Source organism: Mytilus galloprovincialis, chromosome 9 (genome assembly GCF_965363235.1).
Source record: "Mytilus galloprovincialis chromosome 9, xbMytGall1.hap1.1, whole genome shotgun sequence".
Classification (NCBI taxonomy): domain Eukaryota; kingdom Metazoa; phylum Mollusca; class Bivalvia; order Mytilida; family Mytilidae; genus Mytilus; species Mytilus galloprovincialis.
Window position 1 is genome coordinate 2657180 of NC_134846.1, and position 23185 is coordinate 2680364.

The 23185-nt window shown below is 33.4% G+C and overlaps 1 protein-coding gene across 2 annotated transcripts; it reads right to left on the reverse strand.

Annotated features, from left to right (window-relative positions):
* Positions 1–6463: 6463 nt before the first annotated feature.
* On the reverse strand, positions 6464–22735 carry LOC143044246 (mycocerosic acid synthase-like). Of its 2 annotated transcripts, XR_012968609.1 has the most exons (9): positions 22397–22735; positions 21185–21345; positions 19832–20035; positions 19035–19216; positions 18205–18379; positions 11022–17882; positions 8767–8823; positions 7705–7762; positions 6464–7190 (listed from the first exon to the last, which is right to left on the reverse strand). XR_012968609.1 is itself a non-coding variant. In XM_076216172.1 (8 exons), exons 1-7 carry the CDS (start codon positions 22603–22605, stop codon positions 8804–8806), a joined length of 7812 nt encoding a protein of 2603 aa, XP_076072287.1. In that variant the 5' UTR covers positions 22606–22735; the 3' UTR covers positions 6464–7190; positions 8767–8803. The 2 variants fall into 2 exon arrangements, 1 of the variants encoding a protein (XP_076072287.1); XM_076216172.1 differs by lacking the exon at positions 7705–7762.
* Between the last annotated feature and the right edge of the window lie 450 nt (positions 22736–23185).

The window sequence follows — 23185 nt, forward strand, 5'->3', positions numbered from 1 at the left end:
AGAAATTTCTTCAAACATTTTTTTGAGAGGATTAATATTCAACAGCATAGTGAATTGCTTAAAGGCAAAAAAAAATTTTTAAGTTCATTAGACCACATTCATTCTGTGTCAGAAACCTATGCTGTGTCAACCAATTTTAGATTTAAATAAGTTTGAAGAAGAAATCTTTGATTGATTTGTAAAATCTTGACATTTGTTTTGTGTGAAAAAACCCATGTAATGTCAAAAGTTTGATCACAATCCGAATTCAAAGCTGTATCACGCTTGAATGTTTTGTCCATACTTGCCCCAACTGTTCAGGGTTCGACCTCTGCGGTCGTATAAAGCTGCGCCCTGCGGAGCACCTGGTTGTGTATTGGTCTGTTTTTCTTCAAAAATATTAGCAGTAGGTCAACTGTGTTGTATGGAAGAATTGTAAGCTGTACATGTCTACTTGGCATTGTTCATCTTACCTTGACCTTATTTTCATGGTTCATTGGTCAATGTTTAGTTTTCTTGGTAAGTCGGTTTCTTAGAAACTATAAATAATAGGTCAGATATATTTAGTGTATTGCATGATTGTAAGGTGTATATGTATTTCTTGTTTGGTTTATATGACCTTGACCTCATTTTCTTGGATCATGTTAAGTTTATGTAATAGTTTGTAGTAAAGCTTTCTATTTAGGACTAGCAACATAATATCAATGATTAGTAAAGAAGGCGAGACATTTCAGGGTGAGCACTCATATATGGATTAGACCGTTGGTTTCCCCGATTGAATTGTTTTACACCAGTAATTTCTTGGGGCATTTAAGCTTGCTGTTTGGTTTGAGCCTAGGCTCCGTGTTGAAGACCGTACCTTGACATGATGGTTTACTTTTATAAATTGTGACTTGTATTGAGAATTTTCTCATTGGCACTCATATATAAATTTGTTTATTAAAGTGTCACATATTGATTGCCATAAAACATATACAACAATTATAATATTTACACATAAAACAATCAATATCCAGCCATAAATACTGACTTATGAGACACTAACAGTATAAAACTTTATACAATTAATGATCAATAGTTAAAACAACTAAACGTTACTCATTAAAATTGTTTCTTATACTTATAAAATTTTCCTATATCGTAGTTCTTATACTTGTAAAATTTTCTTATATCAATTAGATTTTAAAAACAAAATAAAAATCTGAATCTATAATAATTTCTTGACTATGGTTAAAATTGACGTATACAATGTAATATAAAGCTTAAAAATTATTGCCTGTATTAAAATTTTCTACTGGTAGAAATATTTACGTTAAAGAACAGTTGTAAATTCTGATTAAAATATATTTGTTATGAAAATAATTTTCTTCGAATAAAAAACATGTAATAATATTTTACACAAATAGTGTTGTATACCACATCTTCCTATATCTAGTCAATTAAGATTGGAGTCGAATGCGCCTATAGGTCACCGTACGGCCTTCACCAATGATCAAAGCCAATACCGCGTTTGCACAGAAAATTGGATGGAATAGAAGTTTATATTATTGATTTTGTACTATTCTTTATTTGGTCATAACAAATTCATAGACAAAACAAACATAAGTAAAAGTTAACTCGACAATAATAAATTTTATTCTGAGTGTGAGCGATTTTTGTTCTGGTTTGATGATTTTGTGCAGATTTTGTTCCACCGGTCTTTGAACACTTTGATAATTAGTTTTCAACAGTTGTTTTCGTCATGCTTGAATATTTTGACTTGATATTTTTATGGATGCATGAATATTAATTGAACCAATACTAAAGGAGCTATTTAACCTAACAAATGAGTCAACATTGATGAGGGATTTGGAACCTTAATGATTTCTAAATTATCAACAACAAAAAGTATAACAAAAATACATCACACCTAGACTAATTCAAAAATACATCACACCTAGACTAATTCAAAAATACATCACACCTAGACTAATTCAAAAATACATCACACCTAGACAAATTCAAAAAGAAGAAGTCTATTAAAACTGACAATATCAACGGAAAAAAGAAAAACAACTGACTTTATATGTAGAATTTAAAATGAATATTACTAGTTGCAGAGCAGGACCGACTACAGATAGTTTAAAATGTAGAATTTAAAATGAATATTACTAGTTGCAGAGCAGGACCGACTACAGATAGTTTAAAACCTTATGGACTAAAAATTCATCAGCAGCTAAAGGATTCGAAAATGAGAATGTTATAATGTCATCTGTCGGAAACTTCCACTTTCAACAGATCAGAGATTTTATATCCCTCGTTAAAGTAGTCAGGTCATATATAGTGATTGGGATTTCCGTACTTCAGGACCAATTGTATGATTATGAATCAGAAAACAAATGAATTTCTGCGAAACTTTCAATAAACCTCATATTAAGATGACGAACAGGCACACATCCTGTCTTCAAAGAAGTATGCTCACACGTTAAAGCTTAATCTTTTCGTAGAACAATTTATTTAACAACTGGCTACGGTTACATGGAAATGTAACAATAATAAAAATGTTATTGTTACATCGGAGACTAGTACTAATTGCAGGAATGCAAAGTTGGATAAGGAACCGATTAATTACGAATGTAACAATAACTATTGAGGCTACGGTTACATTGTGCTATTGTTACATGAAAAACAGCAATGTACGCTAGATTTATTAAATTTAAATCTTCTACAGTTGTGTTGCTTAATTCTTTCACATGTACTAAATAACACTTGTAATAATGATAAATGATAAATATTACTATTCAACAAATGGTGTTTAAATAGGTTTACGTTTAACTGCACACCTACTCTTATTACTGCCTTTATTGTAACGTTCAATGGCCTTGAATGTATTCTACATTTCTTGTCAGATTTAATGAAATTGTATCGGAGATTTTTGGAAAGTTTGCTATAGCTTGCTATTGCCACTTTCCTTAGGCGTCGGCCTCAAACTTCCGGTGACAGACTATCGCAATTATTCTGCTCTTAGATAATGTAGTACTAGTGTTTGAATTCTGATTCTGGGAAGATTCTGTTGAAATTTTGAGTAACTACTCTTTTGACTGAAAAGATAACAGCTTGAATAAAAAAGAAATGAATGTTCACCGACGATTAAAGATGAATTTAAACTCATTTTGAAAATGAGTATCACAAACACTACTTCGCGGATCTGTCATGCGCTGAAGAGAAAATAACAAGAAATCTACGAGAGAATGCGTTTTCATTCATGAATATTTCATGAATGAACACTTTCTCGCTCTACTTTTACTATATGTACGTACGTTAACGGGGTAAAAGCCCGAGTGTATCGAAGGAATCGGAAATTAAAATTAAAATGCGAGAACAAGTTGACATTTTGACCAAGCCGTCGGATAATTGACAAGTGATAATGGTTTATACACAGGTGATAGAATATAAAATTCGATATGACAATGTAAAATGGCCTTACTTATGTACAAACAATGAACGAAAAACAAATATGTAACACATCAACAAACGACAACCCTGTTGACATAGCCCGAACTCGACTAACCTCGATGACACTTGTGTATATTGAATTAAAAGAAGCGAAAAATTACAAATCCCAATATTTGTGCATCTATTTAAATTGTTTAAAGCCTGACCTAAGCCTAGTTTGATAGTTTTTTTAACCTCTTACATATAAACATTATATCACTATCTACTAAAAGCCCTCGTATGTTTCAGCACTTTGGCCCTAGCAGGATTTAGCAACTTGTTTACGTTTTGGATCGATTTAAAATCTATTTTTGTTTGAAATATAAATTTTAACAAAAAATCAAATAGAATAACCTGCAGCTGATTAAGGTCATCATAATTTTGGAGTACTAAGCAAATTTATTTTTAAAACATATCCGGATTTATAAACAAATTTCAGAAAGCGTTTTCTTTGCAAAAATAAAGAAAATATACCTTTGTAGAAATAAAGATCAGGATTAGGAAATTATTGACCGTACCTATTTACTAACTGAAAGCATACATGTAACTACCAATAAATGATTTATTTCCGATGGCTCTATTTGGACCTACAATGAGTCAATGTAGTATATATTGTTATTGTCCGAGTAAAGTTATTAGAATATTGTTTGAAAGACTTTGCGAATGCACGTGAAACTCTTATATTTAAGGGTGAAAAGACGTGGGGTAAGATTTCATTAAACTTATTTCATACTTTCCAAAAAGGCCATTTCCAAAAAGTTTTCTATCTTCATATTTGTGCATTCCGAATTAAAATATTTACAATAAAAACAAACAAAAAGACAAATTTATAAGAACTGTATCCTAGACATGCTAGAGGCACTAACTTTGACAAAGAACACAATACTTTCTATTTCTTTTTGTTATCAGCAAAAATATCAAAACTCCTCCGGCTGCGGGAATTTCTCGCTGCATTGAAGACCTGTTGGTGACCTTCTGTTGTTGTCTGTTCTATGGTCGGGTTGTTGTCTCCATGACGCATTCCCCATTTCCATTCTCAATTTTATTATATACTGAAATTTTTTAAAGCTGACTATGCGGTATGGGCTTTGCTCATTGTTGAAGGCCGTACGATGACCTATTTATAGTTGTTAATTTCTGTGTCATTTTGGTCTCTTGTGGACAGTTGTCTCATTGGCAATCATACCACATCTTCTTTTTTATATTATCTGAATTGAATTGTTTTTTGCACAACTGTGTTGGGAATTCTTGACGCATCATACATTATATATTCAAATATATATATATATTAAAAGTGTTGTAAAGGTTTTATATTTTGATAATCAGAATAATTCATATTTCGAATCTGCTTTTACCTTCCTTCATAATTAGTAATGTTTCCTTTGTTGTCGTTAAGAGCAATTGGTGGTTCGATAAGCGCTCGTCCGCCGGTTGATACGTCTGTAAAGTTATTCGCTTTTTAAATGCGAAGATTAATTTCAGACGTTTTAGCGCTTTGCTAACTAATTGATACATCAAAAATGAGAATCATTAAGTGATAATTTTATTTTGTTGTATACTGTAGAACTGTTAAAGTGACGCCACCAAAAATCAAACTTGATCTGTGTGTTGTGGTAATAAGCATTGTGTATAACTGAGTTTCATAACGTTTGGTTGAGGCAAACTGAAGTCAGAGAACGGAAACCAACTTTGGAACGTACGTTCGTACAGACGGACAATACTAAAACTTAATGTCCCTCCGCTGTGTACGGCGGATAATAACCCAAAACTGCGAAATTCTGTTAAAATTACCATTTCAGGTTCAATTTGGCAAAGTAGTTGCAGAGGAGAATATTTTGTGAAAATTAACGGACGACGACCGACAACGGACGCCAAGTGATGAGAAAAGCTCCCTTGACCTACTGCCTGTCACACATTTGCACTTGACCTAGACCTCATTTCAAGGATCAATGAACAAGTTTAAGTTTTGGTGGTCAAGTCCATATCTCAGATACTATAAGCAATATGTCTAGTATAATTGGTGTATGGAAGGATTGTAAGGTGTACATTTCCATCTGACACGTGTCATCTGACCTTGACCTTAACCTCATTTTCAAGGATCAGTGAGTGTAGTTAAGTTTTTGGGTTTTGGTTTTTTTTTCTTAACTGTATGCAATAGGTTTACTATTTATGGTGTATTGAATGATTGTAAGTTGTACATGTCTAACTGACAGGACTGGCGTCATCTGACCTTGACATCATCTTCATGGTTCAGAGGTCAAAGTAAAGTTTTTTTAGTTTTGATCTTTTTTTTTCGTAATACTTTGTGCAATAGGTCAACTATAATATTAAGTGTATGGAAAAGTTTTATGATGTACATGTCAGTCTCGCAGGTTTTATTTGACCCTGACCTTATTTTCACGGTTCATTGCTTAGTGTTAAGTTTATGTGTTTCGATCTGTTTTTCTTAAACCATAAGCAATAGGTCAACTTTATTTGTTGTATATGGAAGGATTTAAAGCTGTACATGTCTGCCTGGCATGGTTTATCTGACCTGGACCTCATTTTCATTGATTATTGGTCAATGGTTAGTTTTCTCATTTAAGTCTGTTTCTAAGAGAATATAAGCAATAGGTCAACTATATTTAGTGTATTGAATGATTGTTAGGTGTACGCGTATTTCTCGTTTAGTTTATATGATCTTGATCTCATTTTCTAGGATATTTAATAGTTGAAGTAAAGCTTTCTATTTAGGACTATCAACATAATATTAATGGTTAGTAAAGGCGAGACATTTCAGTGTGTGCACTCTTGTATAAGAGTTATTTTTTGGTGGGTAGAATAGCTTTTATAGAGGTAAAGACGATGATTTATAAAACATTGAGTTTTTGACTTTTATATATTATAATATTGAGAAACATTCATATCTTATTAATCATTCATGAAACAAAAGTTTAAAACACAATATTTCAACATGGCATCGTTCATTAACATGTTTAATACCAAAAAAGTTTTACTACAGTGAATGCACAATATTTAGACAAGTACCTGTTTAAAACAAATTGTGAAATACAAAATAAATGTAATTTATTATATATGATTATATAATTTTAAAATGTCTTAAATGATTAATAATTAGACAATTACATTTATAAAACAAATATTCAAGTTCAATGTTGCTTCACAGAAAAGTAAATATACCGAACTTAAAACTGCTATTGAAGTTTAGTGTTATTCAGTACAAATTAAAAGTGGATTATTTTGGATTAAAATATATAATTTTCAAATGTTTGTCTTTCCAATTAAATTTATCAAATTATATATTCCTTTTTTCTTCCTAAAACAATCTAGTTCATTTAGTCACATGAAACAACATATTTAAATTTGAAAAAAATCATCAAAGCGTTTTCATGTTAATGAACGGACAATAATTGGCGCTGTAAATCCTCAAATCAATAACCTATTTTTCTTTCGAAAATCCGGTTAACAAGAGGAAATATACACAACATATTATACCTAAACATATATACAAATTATTTTACATAAACATATATACAATATATTTTACATCAACATATATACAAATTATTTTACATTAAAATAGAAATTAACAACTACAGGTCATCGTACGGCCTTCAACAATGAGCAAAGCCCATACCGCATAAATATACTGTCTGTATTTTTATCTGATTTAAATATTCATCTTTTATCGTTCTCATCTTTGACTTTGATAGTGCTAATTCTTTTACTGTAGATACCTGTAAAATACGAAAAAATACTTTAAAGATGGATTGACAAGGCAACATTTTTGTCAAAACTACTTAAATGACTTTAGATATAGCAAAACATAATCAACCCTTAGGATGACCAGAATACAAATATAACAATTTACCGAATTTAAGTGTCAGTATAAACTTATTATAGAGTAAATAATGATCTTTATTTGTAAATATAACGTATATAACGTATTTACTTCACGCCTCTTTGTTTAAACAAAGCGAACTGCAATAGTATAAATTATTATAAGGATGCATTCCGCAGTGTATAACATTTTTAACTAAGCCCCTAACTTACCAACGTTTTACTAATAATTGACCTGAGTAATGTTGTATAGCAATCGTCTGTACTTAATTATCTATATACAAATTGCTAAGTGTGATATTCGGATTCATTTTGAAAGTAAAATAGCTAGCACAAATTAGTATTTTCTCATCTCTGACCTTCATTCCACTTAATATTGCCTGTGAATTAGAAACATATTTCAGTACTCACATATGGGGTTGCGTTCGAACTGACCGATAACGCAGCCAACAACGCGGTGGTAATATGACTGTAATAATAGATAACGACAGAATGTAGGGCTGTGAATGTACATATGTGTATATCAATAATATATTAATTATTTTTTGTTGTTGTTGAAAATAATAATGTTGAGACTAACAATTTTAACATTATTCAAATTTCTATTTACCGTGTTAAATAAGTAACATTTTAGTTAATTTTATTTTGGATGTAACATTTTAGTATAATTTTATTTTGGATGTAACATTTTAGTATAATTTTATTTTGGATGTAACACGTCTGTTGATTGTCTGACAGTGTTTTGTCTATCAGCTCATAGACATAATTTTGTCATGTGACGGTGACGTCATCAACGTTTTTTTCTTGATTTACTCCGGCTTATTCGAAATAACATAAAATATGGTGCACACTTTAAAATAAGCAGCTACGTGTTTCTCGTTTCTCGTTTTGTTTATATAGATTAGACCGTTGGTTTTCCCGTTTGAATGGTTTTACACTAGTAATTTTGGGGCCCTTTATAGCTTGTTGTTCGGTGTGAGCCAAGGCTCCGTGTTGAAGGCCGTACTTTAACCTATAATGGTTTACTTTTTAAATTGTTATTTGTATGGAGAGTTGTCTCATTGGCACTCACACCACATCTTCCTATATCTAGCTACGCAGGTTTAATATTATTTAAAGTATCAAAATATCTACATTTACGATATTATGATGTCTAGTGACAAATAAAAGATATGATGATGTGAAATCCCTTCTGTAATTAGTTTTCTACAGACACCCTTCACAAAAATATGCCTGCACCAAGTTAAGACACTGTTATCATTGATTTTTGTTGGTCGTTGTAGATTATTTTAGTTTTCCGTTTACTGTATTTTCTACTAAAATCAGGGTAATGGTTTTGTTTATAATGTTTTGTATTTTATAATTTCGAAGCCTTTTTAGAGCGTATGAAAAGGTATGCATTTTGCTCATTGTTGAAGGACAAACGTTGACCTGTAGTGGCTGCTGCTTTGTCTGTTGAAAAAAATGAAATACCTTTAGAATTCCATCTGTGTGTAGATACAGTAGTTAATCAGTTGTTGTCGTGGTCCTCTGAAATAGTTGGAATACATTTTAAGAACTCTATATTCCTTTCACATAATGAACAAAGAAATATATGTATAATACACAACATAACATTTTATTCGACTAAGCAACTAAACGAGCGTCCTCATCTGCCATGGGGAAATGTTCTGAACGTTAAGGTAAAATATTTGCATTTGACTGAGTATAGAATCTTAAAACCTTCAATCTGTTTTATTTCAGCTGATATAATGTAATGAATTTCTGTTTTACATTAATTTTAAGTTTATTCCATTGAATCAGGTGTGATACGATATTTATCTACGTCAGACAGTTAAATTTTCAAATTTAAATGGCGAGGCTGTCCGAGCGTTTTTAATATTTTAAATTTAATTATCGACAGTGGATAAATATCGTATTGGACGAACATTGGTGTTGGAATCTGTTTCTCTAATGATTGATAGACGATACACAAACAATTTTATATCTCCATTTATAATGATCTGCAAAATGATGTGTGCTTTCTATGTAAAGTCATCAAGCACGGTTTCATTTTTCCATGACGCCACAATAGGAAATTTAACGGATGGTAAGAAAGTTTGACATCATAATCAAATTTTGACCAATGAAGAACTAAGATTAAACAAACCACACGCAGATTAAATAAAAATAATCAACAGGTTAGGAAAAGGATACATCGGATAAAAATTTGAGATCTGAATGATTAAGTTGTTTCGTATGATAAATTGTTCACTTCTACACTTTGTACCTGGTCAAGATTTTCGCTTCAACAAGGAATTACCTCAATGTAGTGTGCTTCTTTCGAGTTCGGGAGATTAATTGTTTGATGTTAATAGATATAGGAAGATGTGGTATGAGTGCCAATGATACAGCTCTCCATCTAAGTAACAATTTATGAAAGTAAACCTTTATAGGTCAAGATACGAACCTCAACAAGGAGTTTTGGCTCAAACCGAACAGCAAGCTACAAAGGGCCCCACAAATTACTAGTGTAAAGCCATTCAAACGGGAAAACCAACGGTCTAATCTATATAAGAATTAGTCTTGATCCAACCAAAGACTTTAAAATTTGAATATGGGCTCCTCTGCCAAGCACAAACAACTAAGAATAAACATTTAGAGTGCTCTGCAGCAAACTACCACCGTGTTAGCTTACAGCGACTGTAAAATGACTCAGCGTTTCTAACTAAAGCAGGGATCATTCATGTCTAAAATAGCCCGTTGTCGTCCTTAATAATGTGCATTCATTTATTTTCTTTGGTACCAATTTTCGATGTTTGAGGAAAACTTGCATATTCGTGGATATTTTATTTTGTGGTTTTGGCAATGTCTGCATACATTCCTTTAGAAAATTGCAATTCGTTGAATATTTGAATTCGTTGTTCCCCTGTACCAACGAAATCCACGAAACTTGGTATCCAACGAGTATTGTTTAATCCACAGTATGCAAGTTTTATTTGTCACTAGACATTTATTATACACAACCATTTATCCATCAACCATCATTGAAATTGTAAGGGAACTACCAAAGAACCTTACTCAAAGCGTTATCCCCTTCCTTATGCCGGTTATCATTTGTAATCCTTTTTTTGATATGATAAAAAGTATACGATTCAAGGTGTGTACATACAATTACTAGCATTATAGTTTAGTTTGTGTAGCAAATAATCATTTGGTCTTGTTTTGTTTAATAAAAAAATACAATATAAATGATGAATGACAGTCTTCCGCAGCGATAACGACCAGGAGTCGGTTTCACAAAAATAAAACTTACAAGTAAGATTGATTGTAAGTACACTGAATTGTTCATGACTTACACTCATTCTTAGTCGTAAGTTTTTTAGTGACACCAACTCCTGGTATTAACAAAATACAGTATGAAACATATTTCGTTGCGTGAGTAAGAAGTTAAAAACGATTTGTCTCGAGGTCTGTTTTTAATCTCCCTTTTTGTAGTGTGTTAATGAATAAGCATTATAATTTTGATGCAATTTATACAAAAACCTAACATTTTTACTGATGCCATGGATTAAATTATATGTTAAATGATTATTTTCTTCCTTAAAAGAAGAAATAGGAAGTAAACTTTGCTGTTGATATGCCACAATTATCTCAGCGTAGTTTTGTCTCTTTATGACAGAACATTTCCTATAAACCGACCCCCATATCGTTGTCAGTAAATTGAATTATTTTACAAGTATAAATACCTTTATGTACGGACTTTTGTTTTCTGTCTACATCGATGTCCTGTAGTTGGTCGGTTTTTGTAGACATACGAAGGTTCTGGAGGTGTTGGTCTTTTTCAATTTTCATGGAAAATATCTCGTAAAGTTGAAGCAGAGAAAGGCTTTGGTTGTTAACAATTGTATTTGCCAATTCTAAAAGATTATTTAGAATGGCTAATGCTGCCGCTTTATCTGCAAATCCTGGGTGAACTTGGATTTCCAGCCAGTTTCTTTTATGTTTGCAGTCAGAGATGATATGAATTGCAGTTCCAAATCGTGTGTCCATAGAAACTACCTGAACCGGACTTATACCAAGTTTTGAAGATGTCAGTTCTTGACTTAAATCTTTGTCAAACAAGACCGCATGCTCAAAAAGTGATGTGAGAGATTTTCTGTCTTTTGTCAAAGACTTGAAGACATTATGAGAAATCAGATTTTTAGTAGTTACTAGTTTGATTTCTTTTAAATTTTCAAGAACAAATTCTTGTACTGATTTGTCTTTCTTATCAACATTTGCGATGATTGGAATCAAAGTTTCAAGTGGTCCTACATACTGCTCGCAATCATCTTCCTCTCTTAGATCCACATTTGTAACGACAGAAGGAGTACCTGACTTTGATATGAAATTTAACAATAACTGGTATGCTGTAAGAAATAGGTCTCTTATAGATGCATTGTTCTTCAATGTCCATTTTTTAAAGTGTTGAATAATGTCGCCCTTCAATTCAAATCTTCTTATAATCATGGACTTGCCATTAGACTGTGCTTGATCAAAATTGGACAGACTAATAGGTCTATAATTGATGCCCAATTTTGATCTCCAATATTTCATTTTGCAATCTGTTTTACAAAGACGTCTGTCTATAACACCAGGTTGTGTGTATTGTAGTGGCCGAAATTCATTGCTTTCTTTCAATATATTATTTTTCATGATGGTAAAATACTCGTTTACAACTATTCCGATACTTGTGAAGTCAAAATAAAAACGACGAAAGCGCAAATTCAGAAATTTCTCGTCTTTTTGAACTGACATATAGGCAAATAGAAGTGTTGTTTCATACATCTTTTCTATCTGTCCCTTTTTATGATTTCCTTCGTCATTACCTTTTAAATCAAATTTTCCACATGAAAAAAGTTCAAAATCTCTTTGTTGGCGATAAAATTCTAAATTGAGCTCAGAATATTTAGCTTCATGACTTTCCAATATTTGCAGCATTTTCTCTTTGTGAATGATTCGATATGTTTCTCCACTATCTATGAAGTATTCTGATAACAAGGATGGGCACACCTTTTCTAGTTGTTCTAGACCAGCTATTAAGACATTCGTCGGCATTAAATTCTTTTCCAATTGAAATTTAATTTCAATAAAAGCGTCTAAATGCTTGATATCGGTAATTGGATCTAGGTACATTTTCTCGATCTCCGTCAAAGGCGTCCTAAGTTTTTCAATTTCAGCTCGTAATTCAAGCATTTTGTCCACAGGAATTTGGTGAGCCTTATTATCCATTTGCAAATGTTCAAGTATTGAATTTGAAATTGACTGAATAGTTGCAGATTGAGCAATAACAGACACAAAAGGTAGTCGTATATGAATGCGACTGTTTATAGAATTTGAAAATTCCAAACCTTTCATTGAATCCATACCTATGGAACCTAGCATTGTGTTTGGCGTCAAGACGGACAAATCAACAGCAAAAACATCTGCTGCTATAACAGAAGTTAGCCTTATTATTTCTTGAAATTGTTTGATAGGTGGCAGTTTCAATAAATCATCCGTATCCACCAAAATTGTTTTTAACTGGGAAGTGTCTGCGAAGATATCTAAAAGTCGGAGCTCTCTTAAAATAGGCAGTATTCTGGACGTAGTTGCTTTATCTCCCGTCTTTTGAACAACAGTTTTCCAGTCAATGTCTGTACATATAGCTTGTTTTGTGTTTTTTACTAGTATATGCTTGAAACATTCTCTTATTTCGTGCTTTGTTAAGGAGTTGACGCCTTGAGAGCCCAACACACGTTCAAGATCGTTATTTAATTTCATCAGCCCAAGTTGAAGAGGACCCCAGTTAATTGTTTGCCCTGCTAATCCTGTGCTCCGTCTGTAGTAGGAAAGAGTATCCATAAATGAATTTCCCGCTCCATAATTACTTTGACCAACTCCCCCTAAAACAGATGCTGTAGATGAATGAAGTACAAAATAGTCTAAATCAATATCTTTCGTTAACAAGTGTAAGTTCCATGTACCTAACACCTTTGGTAGAAGAACCTTTTCAAATTTCCCTTCTGTCATATTCAAAATGGTGCTATCATCAAGAACTGCAGCTCCATGGAACACCCCTTTTATAGGGTGATTTGGATACGTTATTCTTATGGTGTCAAATCCTTTCTTCAACGATAACATATCTGTGATGTCTGTTTGCAAAAATTCAATCTTGCAGTCCCATTTGTTCGTGAGTTTCTGCATTTCTGCATTATGTTCATCAGTGGGAAGTCTTCGTCCAAATATAATTATGACACCACCGCCTAATTCGCAAATCAATTTTACAATCTCTTCTCCAAGACCGGTTAAACCGCCCACAACTATGTAAGAGGAATGTTTACCAAACATAGTATTTGTGGTTGCTGCAATCTGAAGGTGACTGACTGAGTTAACATCATAAGTAGCTTTGTCGTCGAAGAAAAATGTTCTACCGTTCTCAAATGACATTGGAATATTTTGCAGTGCAGCTGCATTATCTGAACATAACCAGCTTTTGATTTCACAGATAGTTTTAGATAGATTTCTTCTTTGTAAAACTTCCTCATTGTTGATAAGCTTCAAACTTAAAGATGGGCAAATATGACGTAAAAGCCTTTCATTTGATCTGCTGACGAGGTTTGTAAAAGAAAACAATTGGACGGGTACTAGGATATTTTCAGTTAAGACTGTTTTCAATTTATCAACATTAGATGACAAAAAGATAATTTGCAAAGCTGGTGTAACCTTTGAAAGTCTTGGTTCTGATAAATTTGATATTGAAATGCTTGAAACGGATCCAATTCCTTTGTAACCAAGGATATACTCAAGGAGAGGACTGTTAGATACATTTTCGTCGTGAAATATTGCTATTGGTTTTTGTTTAGATATTTCCTCTGAAAGGGCAAAGAACAAGGATATATGAAGAAGAAGTCCTGGTTGATAATTTGGAAGTAAGCACTTCTCTAAAATACAATCTTCTGGCACAACTGCAAAATTTGAAGCATGTCCTGGGTAACATGTGACAAATTCTTCATGTGGATTTGCATTGCGAGGTTCATTTAAATGCAATTGTTCCCTGGTTGACCTAGTATGAACTTTATTACCACAAATCTCTGCAGCAAGTATGTAATGACCATCTCGACGATGTGTTTTCCAAGGATCGTCGTCACCTATAATTTCGGTCAAAATTGTCGGGAACCATATAGGTTCTGAATATGTAGACACAACTTTTAAATCTATAAACCCTTCAGGTAATTGAGATAAGTGGCTGTGTGCAAAAAAAGGCCGATGAATACAATTGCATTTCTCTGATTTTAGCTCGAGTACATCAAATTTATTGTAGGTGTTCATTCTGAGAGGTGGCTCATCAATAGTGCTTCTCATGAGCGTATTTGAATAAATACATTTGCCTACAAACTTCAGTTCTTGGGATATCGATATTTGTTCTTTGTGCTGATTTTTAATAACTTCCAAAAGGCAAACCAAGTCACATTCCTCTTCAAAATCGACGAGACAAAGCTTCGTTAATACCTTTTCTAGAATCAAACATCTCACCATGCCCCATAATTCAGATCCGATTATATCAAAAGTTTGATTGTCCAGCATGCTTGCCTTTGGTTGAGTTCGTTTGGTAAGAATATACATAGGAATGTCTAGTCTATCATGTATCAGTTTTTGACACAACTTTGTGAGCATGACGCAGGAAAACTTTACCTTTTCGAATATATCTCTAGATGAAATATTGTTGGGGGAAACATCTGTGCGTACCGGGCAATAAACGATTTCCGAAATGTTTTTGAAGCTTCCGAATGTTGCGATTACGTAATCATGAAGTTCTTTCCAGACTATGTCGCAATGAAAAGATGACGAAATTATAATGTGTTTTGATTCGGGTAAATATTTTTCAACAAAACGTTGTACATTGGCTTCAAATGTGATAGAAAGAGTATTTGAAACGTTGTCATGCATGTACTCTCTATCAACAATTACAGGTTGCCATCGTATTTCATAAAATTTGTTTTTCAGTGGATTATCTGGAAGAGTAGGTGCAGTATTTTGTAGTTCACATCCTATGAGTTCTATTGCAACCTCTCCATTTTCATTGATGACAAGCATATTCATGGTCGATCCAAATTTATTGGTTTTCTCTAACTGCCCAAGAACGTATACTCGTTTACCTGGTTGCTTGTGAACAATTAGAGATTGTATCCTCACAGGCATTGAAATGTCTCTTGTTTTATCTAATGTGTTCGGATCAAATGATAGAATTGTCGTTTGAAATGCGCCGTCTAATACAACAGGAACCAAACTGCTAATAAATTGAGGATCAATATATCTTGCTGGAACTTCCATGGTAACAAGATATTGATTTTCAAAACGCCAACAATCTTTGATCATTGAGAGGTCCTCACCATATTCGAATCCAAATTCTTTGAGATTAGAATAAAATTCTTTGCCCGTCATAAACATGTCTAATTTAGCTTTCATTTGATTAATATTTATTGTACAAGGTGATGATCGTGTGGCCCTTTTCATCTCAAACTTACAGACGGTTTTCTCGTTTGATCTTATTTTGAATGTGCTGCTGTCAAACTCATCTGCCTGTGTTGTTAATTCCTCAGTGCGATTCTTGTCCATTCGTAATCGATTTACAAAACGCAAAGATATTTCAATTTCCGAAGTTTGTAAATGCAATAGGCGTCGGGCAATTTCTAAGCCAATTTCAGTATGAACAGATCCAGGGGCAATGTATGTTTTTTCAACTGCATGCTGGTAAACGTAAGGAGTAATCGAGGGCGACAATTGAATTATAAAATTATTTGTTGTTCTGTTATGCGTAACAAAGGGATGCCTATCTGTGTGCTCTTTAAGCGCCCTGAGCTTTGATTTTAATGTTTCAGACGACAATAAAACATCGCAACGGTTGAAATTATATTGAGGTATATCTGTTAGGCTTTCATATCCGTGAAAAAATTGTTCAAATTGTATATCAGAACCGTATTCAAAGAGTCTGGCTAGTGCCTCAACAAACGTGCGTAGCTCATCCGGTTGATTCAGGGAAGGGATACATACTGCTTTTGATTTTGTAATACTTCGAATATGCGCTTTAACAACGGGCTTTGGTCCTAGTTCTAGCACAATGTTAAGTTTATTCTCCTTCGTCGAATTTGATACTGCCTTGGACAGGTAAACCGGTTGTCGTAAATTTTTTGCCCAATACATTGGATTTGCCATGGAACTGCTATCTATTTTTTCCCCAGTAACGGTTGATATAATTTCATATTTTGGTGTCATGGGTTTCAAACCGTCGAGATACTTTGGTAGTTCTGCACTTGCATCATCCATGTGATAGCTGTGATATGCACAGTTAACATCTAGAATTTTCATCAGTATATTTGGCATTGTCCTCTTCAGGTCTTCCTGTATATCTTCAATCGCTTCTTTATCTCCAGAGATGACGCATGCCTCTTTACTACTATACACTGCTATGCTAAGCTTTCCATTGTATTTTAAACATTTTTCCTCAATTTCACTTATGTCACACTTGCCTACAACCATCATTTGACCGCCGTTTGCTTTGCTGGATAAAGCTGAACGATGAAAAATAACTTTTACGGCATCTCTCAGACTGAAAACACCTGCTGCATGAGCTGCGGCTACTTCTCCAACGGACTGTCCTACGATTATATTTGGAGTTATACCTAATGAACGCCATAAGTGGAAAAGTGAAACTTGACTTGCAAATATGACCAAAGGACCTTTGAATGAATCCATTTGAAAATTCTCTGTAGGGTTTCTTATATGATCGATGATTGAAAAATTAGTATATTTATGAAGTTCTTCGTCGATTCTTATGAATGTTCTGCGAAAAGGTGTATCTTTATCTAACATTTTTTGGCATGTTCCATTCCATACTGTTCCCACACCACCAAAGAAAAAGATCATATTCAGCTCGTTGGACTTACTTGGAAGAATGTTTAGTAAGTTACTTTCTTTTTCCAAGATTTCTCTCCGTAGATCATCTTCTGTTTTGGAAATAAAAGCAATCCTGTGAGTGAAATGTTCTCTTTTCAACAATGACGTGTAGGAAAGATCTCGTACGTTGTAAGATGTTGTTGCTATCTTTGACTGCATATGTTCGAATGTTTTCATTACAGCTGGAATACTAGTACCTGATATTGCTATCAGAAAATGATCAAAATCAATGACAGGGTCTGGTCGTTGAACATCAGGTTGACTTAAAACAGTTTTCACAATGGCATGCGCATTTGAACCACCAAATCCGAATGAATTGATACTGCCATACCTTGTTCCGTCTGGTCTCACTGGCCATGGAATAGTTGAAGTAGCCACCTTCAAAGCGTTATTTTCAAAATCAATACTTGAATTGCCTTTCCCTTCTATGTAATGCAAAGATGGAACTATTTTTCCATGGCGCATCATTAAGAGAGTTTTGATTAAACCAGCAATTCCAGCAGCTGATTCTAGATGTCCTATATTTGATTTCACAGATCCCATAGAAACAGTTTGAGTTTTGCTGATATATTGTCCATAAAATTCAGACAATGCTGTCATTTCTATTGGATCGCCAACTGGAGTTCCTGTACCTGAAAATAGGTTTTAATTTTAATTTTAATCCGAGTTTGGTACATTTGTTTAATTTTTTGATTATATTAAACTATTGTACAAAAGCTGCTTAATGAAGTACAATCCGAAACGAGAGATTTTAAAACTCAAAATTTCACATCTGTTAGAACTGTAATCTTTTTCCAGATTTTTGTTATTTGTTTGTTGTAATTGATCAGTTTAATGGACAATAAAAAATCTTTATCAAAATACTTGGTGCGTGAATAAATACTAGGGCCGCCTCATATGAAGCACACGCACTATCAAAAGTTCAAATAGTAAAACAAAGAAATCAAATCATACCATGAGCTTCGACATACTGTATAATGGAAGGGTCTACTTTAAATCGCCGGTATACATCATCAAGGAGGACTCGTTGTTGTGTTGAAGACGGGGCAGTAATAGGAGAACTTGTCTTTCCATTCTGATTACATCCACACACTATAGTACCCCATATGTTGTCTCCATCTCTTTTTGCCTAAAAATCAAAACAATTTTTGTGTAAATGTATGCTGTGACCAAACTGATGAAGATGATGCGGGTATAGAATTTAAATATGTCTTCTTGTTATATGATGTCACTGGAGTAAAATCACAATTTTTTTCGCATATGAAATACTAAGTGTCATTTGGGAGCAATTTATTGTTTCACATTAAAAGGAATCAATTTGTCCAAATAAACCAGATTAAAGAAGAGAATATCAATATTCAGAAATTTCATACAAGTGAGGGGTTTACTTAGCTGTAAAGCCAGGTTTAATCCCCAGTTTTTACATAAGGTAATGCCTGTACCAATTTAGTAATATAACAGTTTTAACATTCGTTTGATGTGTTTGAATTTTTTATTCTGCCATTTAAAAAGGGACTTTCCGTTTTGAATTTTCCTTAAAATTCGGTCTTTGTGTTATTTAACAATTTTCCACACATATGCACATAACATTAGATAAAGGATTTGTATAGTAAGAAAATAACTCGACACATGTGTACAAAAAATTACCGAATACATCGTAATTGACAAGTAATAGTGGCGAGTAGTTAAGTCTTGCCGCGTAGGGAAAACGACAAACCACGAGATTCCAATTCTTCTTACTATACAAATCCTTGTCTAGAAAAGGTTAAAAAGTGTATAAAAACCTGATTGTAATTTTTTAAAATGGCTACACCACAACCTTCTCCTCTAACATAACCTTCAGCATCGTCTGCAAATGGATGACTTTTCCCAGAATGAGATATCATTTTAGCTTGGCCCAGTACAATAAAGATACCAGGAGAAAGAATGCTATTAACGCCTCCACAAATTGCCATGGAACACTCGCCTGCAAAAACAAAGGTAGTATGTATATATAGGATTTTTTGCTATTTAACTTGAATCCGCATTAAAACAGTCCTACGACGAAGTCTGTTTTCAACTATGTCCTAGATAACGTTTACTTCATTCTAGGTCCGTCGGAACATATAATCGCAAGTTAACTTTGGCTAGTCTAAATGTCTTCAAATTAGCTTTTCAAAATCTTTAACATAATGCCAAATAAACAATAATAGTGACACTAATATTTAGAGAGTGAAAGATGTTATACGAAATAAATGGAAAAACATATTGAATAAGTCATATAAAACACGTGACATATCATTTGTATTGATTGACACTTTCAAAATTATTATCATCTTAATTTCTAATTGTCTTTATCTGCAGTAAAGTAATGTATGAGAGGCCGTTTATGTCAAGATAACGATACTTTCATCATGTTAGTGTTTCCATCAAGATGGTTTAAACAAGTATCACGATGTTTTTGACATGTATCATGATACTTCTCAGAAGCATCACGATGAAATTGAATTTATAAAAGAATTATGATATAATTAAATTGACAAAAACATCACGATGCAAGTTAAAAGCATCATGATGGAAATAATGATCATGACAGACAAACCTGTACGAATTGCTTGACAGGCCATATGAACAGCTGTAAGAGATGATGAACATGCTGTGTCTACTACCATTGATGGTCCACGTAGGTCGTAAAAATGTGAAATTCTATTTGCAGTTAGTGAAGAGGCGATACCAGTCAGCATAGAGATGTTAGATTCCTCTCGGCATCTTGATGCACCACACATCATGTCATTATTTGTAACCCCTGTAAATGCACGAATGGATACTTGAAGTGACTCTTCAATATTGTTTATTTTTTGAATTACTTATCATATATATATATATATATATATTTTTATTGAAAATGGCAATCAATAAATACGCCGCAATTTTGCGCCTGTCACAAGTCAGAAGCCTCTGGCCTTTGTTAGTCTTGTATAATTTTTAATTTTAGTTTGTTGTGTATAATTCCCCATTTCCATTCTCAATTTTATGATTCAAAATATCGCTGTTTTATTATTGTTATGAAGTGCTGTAATGAATACGGTCATAAACACCATTGCTCAGTGATCGTCTTCGTTACATTTCATAAAAATATTACTGTAAGAGTGGATACTTATAAAAACATCAACGGTACCAACTGTACTATGTTTTCGAGCAAGTTAATGATAATGACTCTATATTGTTTTAAATTAGCCATTTTCTGAATCTTTTTTGGCTGTAAGGCATATTTTGTTAATAATCCGTCTGTTAAAGTTGCACTTGTTTGCAGCATGCCGAGTTACAATGCGAAGAAGTTTGACCATGACTTTGGTTCAAACGAAATTGTCAAACCAACCAAAATATCTGGACAAACAGCTATAAAACTTGATAGTTTAATATTAAATACGGTATTTTGCTTGAAGAGTTTTCAATTAGTTTGCCTACTAAAGTTAATGCACAAGGTCATGTTTTTCTCTGACTGTTAATGACGTCTTTACACTAAATATATTGGATGTTGGATGTGTACTGATTGATAATTTAATCCTAGATGCATGATTTTTTATTAGTTGTTAGTGGCTTTGAACTAGCTGTCAGTAACTGCGAGTACTCTTAGATCTGTACTTAGTGTCCTTTTGTTGTTGGGGTGTATATGTATCCTACCAGGTCCACTTGCATTTGTAGTATTTGTATTATCATCGATCTGATGGGTTAAGCCTTTTTCAAGTGATTTTTATAATTCGTTCTTTTCTTGTACTGTTACACCACTATCCCAGGTTAGGGGATGGTTGGGACCCCACCATATTCTGTATGTATGTGTATGTTCCAAGTCAGGAGCCTGTAATTCAGTGGTTGTCGTTTGTTTTTGTGTGACATATTTGTTTTTCGTTCATTTTGTTCAAATTTTTATATATTTTGGCTATAGAGTTCATACCAATATATACTCCGGTGTTTGATCCCTTCAGGTTTTGCAAGGTAAGTCCTCCATTTTCTAAAGCTGAATGTGTAACCTCTAGTGTCAATGCAGTTTGAGGATTTATCCATCCTGCTTCAGTGTCACCTATCCCAAAGAATTTGTTGTCCCACTTGTCAAAGCTGACAAAAAATAATTGGTTATTTTACTTTCCTTTGACATATTTGGTGAACTATGGTATATTTTACACAAACTAGTATATTTTTTGCTAAAAAATTTGAATAAAGCACACCTTTTAAGTCGTTATATCGCTGCCTCAATCAATTGGAAGTCAAGGAAAGCATCAAATATAACTCGTAAACATTCCTCTGACTTCTGTGACTCGTTTACGGAATTTGATGCGACTGTCATACAAGTGAGAGGTTTAGCGCTATAAAACCAGGTTCAATCCACCGTTTTCTATATAGGAAATGCCTGTACCAAGTCAGATTTTGACAGTTGTTATCCCTTCGTTTGATGTGTTTAAGCTCTTGGTTTTGCCACTTAATTAGGATTTGTATCTTGCAATTGACTATGAGGGTTGGTTGAAAACAAAGCTTTACGACAAAAGAGATGATTTCAGCTTCCCTATAGTAAAGCGTTAGGAAGCTGAAATCATCACTTCGTAAATTTTTATTTGTGTGATTTTTACATATTATGTGTGTTTGTTTTGTTCACACATCATTATCAATAATATTAAATTTGATGCGACTGTCGTACAAGTGAGAGGTTTGGCGCTATAAAACCAGGTTCAATCCACAATTTTCTGCATTTGAAAATGCCTGTTGCAAATCAGGAATATGACGTTTGATTTTGCCATTTGATTAAGGACTTTCCGATTGAATTTTCCTCGGAGTTCAGTATTTTTTGTGATTTTACTTTTTGCTATTTTTACTATTTCCTTTCTTTCTAATTTTAAGTACAAAAGATGTCTAAATACCTTGTTTATCGAGAATATTTGAAAAAAAAAATCAAAATCAAAACCATTATGTTTATAAACAACCTACAAAATGTGAAAGTTTTAGCCCAAAAACTGTATGAGATAGCAAAACATAGTGTAGACTAATATGCCTCTCGACATTTTGTCGGGGAAACATAAACATAGTATATAAATGCTATCTGTATATAATTTTACTCCATTTATCATCTAAAAAGGAAAGAATTATATTAAGATTTTTTTCATAAAAAACTTACTCATCAATGAGTCCTGCATATTTAGCGCTATTTTTCCAGCTGTCATCAGTGCCGGTGTAGTCAATTTCGTCGACATTCCACCGATGTTTAGGAACCTCTTTAATGTGGTTCTCGCCTTTCTCCAGAAGATTCCAAAATTCATCAATATTATCGGCTCCCGGAAAGCGGCAACCTATGCCAACAACTGCTACAGCCTCGTCACCTTCCATTGTTATTTGTACTAAAATCTAGCATAGCAGGTAGAATAAATTTGTCGTCTGTAAAACAAAACAACTGCTACAGCGTCGTCACCTTCCATTGTTATTTGTACTAAAATCTAGCATAGCAGGTAGAATAAATGTGTCATCTGTAAAACAATAGAACAATATGTAAGCTTAAAATTACCAAGTGACAAAAGCATCTTCGCTGATGAGTCTTTTGTAGACGAAACTCGCGTCTGGCGTAAATACAAAATTTAATCCTGGTATCTTTGAGGAGTTTACTTTCAATTTTTCAGGACTATATCAGAAATATTTTAATCGTCAATTTGGCTATTCCCAATGTGAGTATAAAGTAGTTTTGATTGTACTTAAATTCCGAGAGTCGCCAGAAATTATGTTATCTCGGTGTAGAATGGTAACGAGCTTATCGGTTTTTTTTCGGCGTTTCTGCACTTATCGGGTTCGGCAACGGACTTATCGCGTTTTGTTTCCAGACAGTGTGACACAAAATGAACCAAATAGACTAAAAGAAGTCGCAAGTGTTTGTGTTTATATGATTACGGAAGGCACCGATGATCGATGTTTAATT